The sequence below is a fragment of the Labeo rohita genome, chromosome 18, assembly GCF_022985175.1.
Source record: "Labeo rohita strain BAU-BD-2019 chromosome 18, IGBB_LRoh.1.0, whole genome shotgun sequence".
In the NCBI taxonomy this organism is placed as follows: Eukaryota; Metazoa; Chordata; class Actinopteri; order Cypriniformes; family Cyprinidae; genus Labeo; species Labeo rohita.
Genome location: NC_066886.1, coordinates 22,754,946 through 22,766,457, shown reverse-complemented (window position 1 = coordinate 22,766,457; position 11,512 = coordinate 22,754,946). Strand labels below are relative to the sequence as shown.

At 29.2% G+C, this 11,512-nt stretch overlaps 1 protein-coding gene across 2 annotated transcripts in view; it reads right to left on the bottom strand.

The window, feature by feature from the left end:
• Positions 1 to 231: 231 nt before the first annotated feature.
• The window catches only part of mybpc2b (myosin binding protein Cb), a 32,026-nt gene continuing 20,745 nt past the window's right edge, over positions 232 to 11,512 (bottom strand). For both annotated transcript variants that reach the window (XM_051134941.1, XM_051134940.1), the window contains 8 exons: positions 9,977 to 10,144; positions 9,804 to 9,892; positions 9,527 to 9,722; positions 7,606 to 7,745; positions 7,136 to 7,295; positions 5,098 to 5,234; positions 4,767 to 4,953; positions 232 to 808 (listed from right to left, as the gene is read on the bottom strand). In XM_051134941.1, the coding sequence (XP_050990898.1) occupies positions 783 to 808; positions 4,767 to 4,953; positions 5,098 to 5,234; positions 7,136 to 7,295; positions 7,606 to 7,745; positions 9,527 to 9,722; positions 9,804 to 9,892; positions 9,977 to 10,144 (1,103 nt within the window). In that variant the 3' untranslated portion in view covers positions 232 to 782. The remainder of the gene's footprint in view (positions 809 to 4,766; positions 4,954 to 5,097; positions 5,235 to 7,135; positions 7,296 to 7,605; positions 7,746 to 9,526; positions 9,723 to 9,803; positions 9,893 to 9,976; positions 10,145 to 11,512) is intronic.

Here is an 11,512-nt window from a genome sequence, read left to right as displayed (position 1 = left end):
AACACATGTTGTCTTGGCCATTAAAACACCAGTTGAGTAAACTGTTTATATTATAAACCGATAATGGATCTATGATCTATGATAAGTTCAGCCATTTAGGCTTTAGACATCTAACTGTAGAAAAATTGTGAAGATGAATGGATCGAATGAACAGAAAATAGATGAAATATCTTTTTTGGTGTGTGCTTTATCTTCACCTGCAGATGTGTTGTGAAATCGGTGATGGTGCAGTTGTCATAAAAGTAGTTTATTTTCTGCTCTGCAACACAACAAATACAGATACAAGTTACACAGACAATGCAGTTTGGGGTGCAAGTATTCTAGCAAAATAAAAGCAATTTAATCATTTCAGACAGCATTAAGATAAGAGATCCGTTTACATAATGTACTCAGATCAGTGTAATCGATCACAACTTTGATTCTAGGATAGATGTCGACTACATGTTGAAAGGACGGATCTGTATTTTCAGATCCTATTAAAGCCATTGTTTTTGAACATGCATAATTGTTCGTAGCACAACGTCATCGGTTGCTATAGTTTTGATAAAAATACTTCTCACTGGGGCTTAATGCAGTCAACCGAGCGTTTATTCAAAGCCTTCAAAAGCTACAAAACCAGAGCGAGAGTATGAGAACGCGTAAGCCGCCGTCAGTTATTTCATTCACACCGAGAGCCTGGCAAACACGAGTGACTTTAAAACATAAGTTTATGACGGATCATACTCAGTCGATGTCATTTCCCATCCGTTTCATCTCTGCTGTTGACGCTGCTTTCATGCATCCTAGTCCTTCTTCTCTATCGGTGCGGCTGCGTTCAGGAGAGAGAGAGAGAGAGAAAGTATTTGTGAGAAGACATGAGATAGGATATGCTGTGTATTCATATTGCTCATAAAACAATAATGATATAATGAAATACTTCATGGGAGTATCTGTTGTACTCAAACTATGCTGATGTTAAGACTATAATGAGAATAGATGTTTTTTGCATTACCGTGATTAGAATTTGAGGGATACATATCGTAAAAATGTAGTAAAAACAGGCTAAATGTAATGCATATTTAAATATTTTATTGATAAATTACCTTAAATGGGATTACAGGAAATAAAAATGGCCAAAAATAGGCTCTAAATATAATAAAGATTTTAATTTTTGTAGGGATGAGTGTTCTTAAGTGTCATGATAAAATGGAAAAATGGCTAAAAATAGGTGAAAATATAATACATATTAAAATATATATATATATATATATATATATATATATATTTTTAGAGACAATTGTCCTTAAATGCCACAAATGTAATTTAAAAATACCTTAAATATGGCTAAATATAATACATATTTAAATATTTTATGGATAAATTACCTTAAATGGCATTACAGGAATGTAAAAATGGCCAAAAACAGGCTAAATATAATAGATATTTTAATTTTTGTAGGGATGAGTGTTCTTAAATGTCATGAAAAAATGGAAAAATGCCTAAAAATAAGTGAAAATATAACACATATTAAAATATATATATTTTAGAGATAACTGTCCTTAAATGCCACAAAACTAATTTAAAAATACCTTAAATAAGGGTAAATATAACACACATTTAAATATTTTATGAATAAGTGTTCAGAAATGTAATTAATATAATAAAAATGCCCCAAAATAGGCTGAAATATAATTTATATTCAAATAATTTAGGGAAAAATGTCCTTAAATGCTATGAAAATTATGTAAAAATGCCCAAAAATAGGCTGAAATATAATTCATATTTAAATATTTTACAGAAAAATGTCCTTAAATGCCATGAAAGTAAAGTAAAATTCACATAATACAGGCTAAATATAATACATTTTTAAATATTTTGGGATAAATGTCAATAAATATCATTAAAATAAATTTAAAAATACCTTAAATAAGGCTAAATATAATACATATTTACACATTTTTGGGATATATGTTCTTGAATGTCATGACAATAATGTAAATAATGTAAAAATACTAGTAAAATATAATACTAGTAAAAATAAAGTAATTTAAAAATACCTTAAACAAGGCTAAATTTAATACACATTTAAATATGTTCAGGGATAAATGTGCTTAAATATCATGAAAGTAATGTAAATGCCCAAAATATGCTAAATATAGTACATATTTAAAATTTTTTAGGGATAAATGTTCATAAATGTCATGAAAATGAAATAAAATAGGCTAAAATATAATTTATTTTTACAAATTTAGGATAATTGTTTTTAAATGTAATGTAAAGTATGTAAAAATGTCAAAAATTAGGCTAAAATATAATTTATTTTAAAATATTTTTAGGGATAAATGTTCTTACAGGCTACATATAATACATACAATACAATACAGGGTAACTATAATAGATTATTAAATATTTCTAGGGATAAATGTCCATAAATATCATTACCGTAATTTAAAAATGCCCCAGAATAGGCTAATTTACATATTTTTAGGGATAAATGCTCTTAAATGTCATTAAAGTAATTTAAAAATACCTTAAATAAGGCTAAATTTAAAACATATTTAAATACTTTTAGGGATAAATGTCCTTAAATATCATGATAGTAATGTAAAAAATATGCTATTAATATATATATATGCTAAAAATATGCTAAATCTAATACATATTTAAATGTTTTTAGGCATAAATGTTCTTAATTGTCATAAATAAAAAAAAAAAAAAAAAAAAAAAAAAAAAGGCTAAAATATAATTCATATTTAAATATTTAAAGGATAAATGTCCTTAAATGCCATGAAAGACATGTCCTAAAAATGCCCTAAAAACGCCTAAATGTAATACATATTTAAATATTTTTAGGGATAAATGTCCTTAAATATAGGCTATAATGCATACATACAATATACATTATTATAACCAGATTGACAGATCTATAAATTGCGGAAAATATGAACAAGCAAGCGGGCTTTGGATATCTAACTGTAAATTGTGAAGATTAGTGAATCGAATGAGCAGAAAATGTGCATAATATCTACTTTATATGTTCTGCGCACAGAATTCAAATGCAGCACTATGATAATGTGCTATTTTAAATGCCAGCCACTGGCATTACTAAAAAGAGAAATGTGAAATTAAGTATGACTTTCCTGCTTTAATTATCTTTCTGTAACATGTTGCACAGTTGGAAACCCATAAAGCATCCAGTTGTTTCCTGCATCTTAAGCTTGTGTGCTGTCAGTATGACACATATACATTAAATCGCCTTAAATGTATTCATCCTCCTCCAGCAATGATTTGCCTAAGAGACGATCGCTTGCATAACTTTGTTTGCTCATATTCTTTGTCTGTGTCGAGCAAGTTTCCAGCTGGATGTTGTCTGATGATAGACTCTAATGTTATACAGAGGTTTTCCTGGTAATAGTGTTTAACTTGCGACACAAGCATGTCAGAAAACATGACACAGCAGTTTAATTAAGGAAACACTGAAGGCGCCACTGTACTGCATGCACCCTCTAGTGAATCACTGAAGTACTGCGTCGAAAACAATGAACTCTTGTTCCCACACAGGACTATATGGGTTTCATAGTGAGCTAATAATATTTTCTAGCACCTAAAACTACCCATGAACCTTTAGATTTTTATTAAAGAATTATTTACTATTTATTAAGACGTTTGCCTCATAATACACAGATATTCTGAAGTTGTAAATAAATATGGAAAGATGTTCTACCTCAAATCCTTTTTAGGGATAAATGTTCTTAAATGTCATTAAATAATGACTAAATGCCCAAAATAGGCTAAAAATAATTAATAATTAACATTTTTAGAATAAATGTCCTTAAATGCCATGAAAATAATGTAAAAATACCCACAAATAGGCTATATATAATGCATGTTTACATATTTTTAAATAAACGACAAAATGACAAAATCTAATGCATATTTAAATATTTTTAGGGATAAATATTTTTAATTGTCATGAAAATAAAGAAAAAGTCCCCAAAACAGGCAAATATATAATTCATTTTAAAATATTTTTAGGGATAAATGTCCTTAAATTTCATTAAAATAATGTAAATTTCCCCAAAATAGTTAAATCTAATGCATATTTAAATAGTTTTAGGGATAAATAATTTTTAATTAACAGACTAAAATATAATTAATTTTTAAATATTTTTAGGGATGTCCTTAAATGGCATAAAAATAATAAATATACCAAAATAGGCTATATATAATGGATGTTTAAATATTTTTAAATAAATGGCAAAATGCTAAAAAAAATGCTAAATATAACACATTTTAAATATTTTTAGGGATAAATATTCTTAATTGTGATTAAAATAACGAAAAAATGCCCCAAAATAAGCTAAAATATAATTCATATTGAAAATGTTTTAGGGATAAATGTCCTTAAATGCCATTAAAGTAATTTACAAATACCTTAAGCAAGGCTAAGCTTAATACATATTTAAACATTTTAGGGACAAATGTCCTGAAATATCATGATTCATTTATAAATTATTTAATAAATTATTTAATAATATTTTCTAGCACGTAAAACTCCCCATGAACCTTTAGATTTTTATTAAGGAATTATTTATTATTTATTAAGATGTTTGCCTCATAAAATATAGATAGTTGTAAATAAAGATGTAAAAATGTTCCACCTCAAAATTTCACATTTAATTCAATGCATTTCTTGCATTTTCTTTATAATCATTTGTGAAAATTACTAGCGTTTTCTCCTTCAAATTTGTTTCCAACGATTTCTTTCCAGTGTACATGTACTTTACCTCTGATTTCCAATTTGCACTCCACCTCATCTTCTCCGAGCTCATTTACAGCCTTGCAAGAGTACTTTCCGCTGTCGAAGGTGCTGGGTTTGCGGATGTTCAGAGTCAAAACCCCCTGGTTATTTTGCATCAGGAACTTTGGATTGTCACCTATTATCATCTTGTTTTTCATCCAGATGATCTTCGGCTGCACGGAAACACAAAGAGGTCAAACTGCTCTGCTCAGAGGCATTTATTTATTAACTAAATAGATCTCATGCTAATGACTCTGTCCTTGTGTTCGATAGAGTATGTTGACTGTATGTCTGCTGAGATGATCGTTGTCTCTTACTTTTGGTAAGCCTCTGACGGCGCAGCTGATGGCCATGCTGTAGCCGATAGTCACAGATCGATCAACGAGGGGCGTGGTGAACTTAGGAGCACAGTTCATGTCCTTCTCCTTGTAGGGAGCTCGTTTCAATGCCAAATCTGACAGTGTGACATTGAGAAATTGATAATCATTTGTGTGCTAAAATGATATCTAGCAAACACAGTCCAATGTAACATGTTTGTGTGAATATACTATAGTATTAGTTATAGGGCTGCATGAATACTGAGATTATCAAATTACAAAGGCTAGATTTAAGTCAATAAATATTTACATTGCATGTTCAGAGTGATTGAGTTTGGGTTGCTTCTAATGTACATTTGGAAACGCACATGCATAATTTTCTTATAAAATAAAAGTGTGAAGGTTTAACATTTGTAAGACTTTAAGCAATACATATTTGTGACCCTGGACCACAAAACCAGCTGGGGTTTATTTGTAGCAATAGCCAAAAATACATTGTATGGGTTAAAATTATTGATTTTTCTTTTATGGCAAAAATCATTAGGATATTAAGTAAAGATCATGTTCCATAAAGATATTTTGTAAAATTCCTACTGTAAATGTATGAAAACTTAATTTTTGATTAGTTAAGAACATTATTTGAAGAACTTTAAAGGCAATTTTCTCAATATTTTGATTTTTTTGCACCCTCAGATTCCTCATTTTTAAATAGTTGTATCTTGGCCAAATATTGTCCTATCCTAACAAACCATACATCAACGGAAAGCTTATTTATTCAGCTTTAATATAATGTATAAATCTCAATTTTGAAAAAATGACCCTTATGACTGGTTTTGTGATCCAAACCATAAATATTAGACTTTTACACTTGTAATGAAGAAAATATTTTCTTATTTTTCTTATTTACACATTTTTTTATTTAACAGTGAAATATTACAAGAGTAATATTTAATATTTATATACAAGCCCTACAAACACAATAATACTACTACTAATAAAAATAATAATTAGTTGATTTTTACACATTTTTGTATTTTGCTGTGAAATTTTGTTTTTCTGTATTTTATGTTTAGTAATAAAACAGTATTTTATTAATTATAAAATTACGTTTTTTATCAATGTTTTAAAATGTAATTTATTCCTGTGATTTCAATTTTTAGAATCATTACTCCAGTCACATGATCCTTCAGAAATCATTCTAATATTCTGATTTGCTGCTCAAAAAAACATTTATTATTATTATTATTATTATTATTATTATCCTAAAAACAGCCACATAGAATTTTTCCAGGTTTCTGTGATGAATAAAAAGTTCAGAAGGACAGAATTGATCTAAAACAGAAATCTTTAAATGTCTTAAATAATAAATGTCTTTATTGTCACTTTTGATCAATTAAAACATCCTTGCTAAATAAAAGTATTAATTTCTATAATTTCTTTCTTGTAATGACTCCAAGCTTTTACAAAAGCTTTTCATTTCAGATAAATGCTGATCTTTTGGATCATTCTTTTAATCAAAGACATACTGAAAAAATGTACTTGACTGTTTTAAATATTGATAATAATAATAAATGTTTCTTGAACAGCAAATCAGCATATTAGAATGATTCTGAAGGATCTTGTGACACTGAAGACTGGAGTAATGATGCTGAAAATTCAGCATTTTAAAATATATTCAAATAGAAAACAGTTCTACTGTTTTTGCTGTACTTTGTATCAAATAAACGCAGGCTTGATGACCGGAAGAAACTTCTTTAAAAACATTACAAATCTTACTGTTCAAAACTTTTGACTGGCAGTGTAATATTAATAATAATATATATATATTTTATTATATATTAATAACAATGACTATTTTAAAGCCATAATGATATAATATCCTAAAATGCAGCTCTAATTAGTTTGCCAGTCAACAACAGTAACCATAATTGATCTGCTTTTAATACGTTTTGTTCTGCTTTTTGCAGTGCAGTGGAACATCTAAGTTTCATTATTATAGTGCCATTTTCCCGACATGTATGGAGTTCACCACACTGACCGGTCTTGGCAATGACAGCGGTGTTCTTGCTCATGCAGGGATCTTCACTGAGTCCGCAGAGGTTCTCGCTGTAGATGCGGAACATGTACTCGTTTCCCATGACGAGGTCAGAGACGGTGCAGTTAGTGCGGCGATTGTGCTCATACACCGTAAACCACTCCTACGGGTGAGAGCATTACATGTGATAAAGTGCTGGATAAAGAGAGTCATTCACCCAAAAAATAAAAGTTCTGTCATCATTTATTCACCCTCATGTTGTTCCAAACACCCTACGGTAAATGGATGGATGCTGTAGAGATCAAAAAATGATGATAAATCACTAAAACAGTAGACTATATGACTATATTACTAGTCATCTGAAGTCATACTGAAGTCTGAGAAAGATATGAGGGTGAGTAAATGATGACAGACTTATTTTTGGTCAACAATCCAAAGTGGTTTTGTGGATAAATGGAGATCAAATCTCTCACCTTGGTTTTCTTGTCTGCTTTCTGGATCGTGTACCCGGTGATCTCACAGTTGCCGTCATCTTTGGGTGGTTTCCATTCCAACGCGGCGTTGAAACCCCAGACGTCAGTCACTTGCACTTGACATGGAGGGCTGGGTTTATCTGGGAAGAGAGTTGAAGTGACAGATGAACTTGATGAACGTCTCTGGAGTAAATCAGCGTTCAGCATGTGAGTGATAAGACAGAGGGAGATTTTATGGCTGTCAATTCAAGTTTTGCAAAACTGGGATTCGTGAGGGAACTGGAGGAAGTTTGGGAGTTAACAGGATTATGAATGATTAAATAAATAATAGTAAGATTTAATTAAGCATTAAATCTTAAAAATGTAAAATTAAATTATGTATTTTCCATAATTAAATGAATAATAATTAAATCCAAAATATATACTTTTAAAATGATTGATATTAACATAAATAATGAAATAAACTAAATAAATGAATAATAATTACATTCAAAATATAAAATGAGAATCTTTTTTAAATGCTTTATATATTTACATAAAACTTTAATAATTTTAAGATTTCATTGAGAATTAAATCTTAAAAATGTACTATATTGTGTAATATTTACATATATTACACAATGAAGTGCCCCTCCCGCTACGTTTCACGTACACGTATGAAAATTGGTACACACATGTAACACACCAATACCCACAAAAAAGTCTCTTGGAGCAAAATCTGAAACCCAACAGGAAGTCGGTTATTTTTTTTTTTTATTTTTGCCATTTCCAGGTGTCGTATTAAAATGAACTCCTCCTAGAGATTTATTCAGATCAACACCAAATTTGGTCAGTCTAATCTAAAGCCCTTTGTGATGTTAAATTGCGAAGATCTAGAGTTTTCGTTGGAGGGCGTGTCCGTGGCGGCCTGTCAAATTTCGACGATTCGCCATGAAAAAGGAAGTTGTTATAACTCAGCCATACAAAGTCTGATCTGCCCCAAACTTCACATGTTTAATAAGAGTCCGGTCCTGAACACATACGTATGATCATATTCAGTTATAGTCATAGCGTCACCTGCTGACAACAGGAAGTGACAAGTTTTACTCTGTAACGGACTCGTCCTAGAGATTTATTCAGAACAACACCAAATTTGGTCAGTCTACTCTAAAGGCCTTTGCCATGTTAAATTGTGAAGATCTTAAGTTTTCGTTGGAGGGCGTGTCCGTGGCGGCCAGACAAAGTTTGATGTTGCACTTCAATATTACATATATAATATGTAATATTTCCACATTTAAATGAATAATCCAAAATGTAAAATTAAAATTAATAAATACATTTACAATTTTTTATATTCACATCAATATCTAAATGTCTAATAATCTAAATATTTTTAATGATTTATATTTAGAAAGAAAAAAAAAACTAAATAAATCTAATAAATTAATAATAATTAAAAATGTAAAATTATTAATTTATTTAAATAACTGTCAAATAAAAACATTCAAAATAACTAAAAAGATGAAATATTTTGTTAACCTGCATTTCATGTGATCATATTCTGACATCAGACATGCATAAACTTGGAAATGTATTTATTAAATGTAAAAGTAAATATTATATTATTATATTATTTGTCATCAAAGTGTTTCGACTGACAAAAATAGATTGTTTAAAAAAACAAAACAAAATATATATTTTTTTTTACAGAAATTTGTAAAATAATTTTAAATATTGTGTAAAAAATATTTGTTATTATTTGTTTAATTGCATTACATATCACTATTATTTCAGATAACATGCTTTCTGTATATCAGAATCCCCATTGTCTATTGTAAAGTCCTTATTTAGTCAACCACTATTTTTAATGATATTCATAAATAATAATGTAAGATGGTTAAAACCATATCTACATGTCTTTAAACAGTCTATGCCATCTTACCTACAATTCGGATGTCTAACGTGGCTGAGTCCTCCATGTTTTCAATTTGCAACTTAAGTGTGTATTTTCCAGAGTGCTCTCTCTCAGCAGAGCGGATGAAAAGGATGGAGTCGACATTTGAGTTCCTGACACCCACTTTCTTTTCATCCACCGGCTGGCCATCCTTCAGCCATGTAGCAACAGGTCGAGGTTTGCCCTGAAAAACACATACACTTGTTAATATGTGAAACAATGTGCTTTATCATAGATGTGGTTTATATGTATTTCACATACACACCTGGAAGGGGATAACAAGATTGATTTTCTCTCCGACTCTTTTGATGTACTTGGTTCTGAGTTCACGAGGCAGACGGATCTTAGGATGCTCTGAAATGAGAGGAGAACACCACTATGAAGGAATAGGTTTGCAAGAAATGAATATTATATTCCTGAATCTTGTTTTCTCCTCACCCATAATCTCTCTGACGGTGACGGGCTGCCCGAGCAGTGCAGGAGGGCTGCGGCCTGCCACATTGACTGCAACCACACGGAAATTCACCTTCTCTCCGGTGGGAAGGTTTCTCACCACGTAACTCTGACGCTCAACGAGATCCGTGTTTGCAGGATGCCACTCCGTTTCTGACACGCAGAGACAGAGAAAGAATTATAAAAAGCATTGCTAATAATAATTAAAACCAAAATAACAAGAATTATTTTTTATATTTACATATGTGTCTGACATCAGACAACCATAAACTTGCAAATGTGAAATATTATAATATTATTTATATCAAAGTGGTTCGACTGACAAAAAAAAGACAGCGAATGGCTAATTTTGAGCTTATTAAAAAAAAAAAAAAAAAAATTGTGTAAAATAATTCTAAATATTGTTATTATAATTCTAAAAAATTGTTATTATTTGTTACTTCATTTGGATAACTTTAAAGGTGATTTTTTTGCACCCTCAGATTCCAGACTTTCAAATCGGGCCAAATATTGTCCTATCCTAACAAACCATACATCAACGGAAAGCTTATTTATTCAGCTTTCAGAAGATGATTTCAAGAAATTGACCCTTACGACTGGTTTTGTGGTCCAGGGTCACATATTTATAATAATTAAATAAAAAATTACAAATTAAAATAAAAAAAATATATATTGAAAACATTATATGTTTAATAATTACAAAATAAAAATAAATAAACAAAAAATAAACAATTGCATTATTAATTAAAAAAAAAAGGATCAGGGCATGTTATTGAGCTGGATGATATATTAAATATGCACCATATATTTGCAATGATTTTGGTAGCCAAAGAAAATTAAGCAATATTGTCCTCGTCATAAGATTAATGAGAAATGAATGAATGTTAAAAACTCCCATTTGAAATTCAGTAGAAAAAACTGGTACAGTAAGTTATAATTTTTTTTATTTAAATGAGCTGATTCAAAAATTTGATTCAATGATTCATTCACATTATATATTTCTGTGGCATTTTAGTGTTTTAGTTGCGTGTGTATGTGTATACACACACACACACACAATTATTGTCATTTATAAAATATGCAACTATATATCAAAATGTTGTTATATTGTTGCATAGAAATAAAAAATGATGACATTTATTACTAAATTAAGTGTTCATTTAAAGAAAACATTGACTTTTATTATTTTTACATTTTTTTTTTTTTTTTTTACATATTTTTACATTTTTATTATTTTTTACATTGATTTTTATTATTTTACTCTCAGTGTTAAACACTTGCTAGCAAACAAAATAATGACTCCGGTTTTAAATGTAAATCATTTTTAAATTTAAAAGTTAAATAACCTTTTAAAGCAAAAACATAAATATCAATACGTATAAGATGTATAACCAAAACACTGACTACTATAAACATTTTTTATTTTATTAATTTAATTATTTAATTTATTTGAATTTATTATTATTATTATTATTATTATTATTTATTTTACTTTAAGATTTATTTTATTATTTTGTTGTA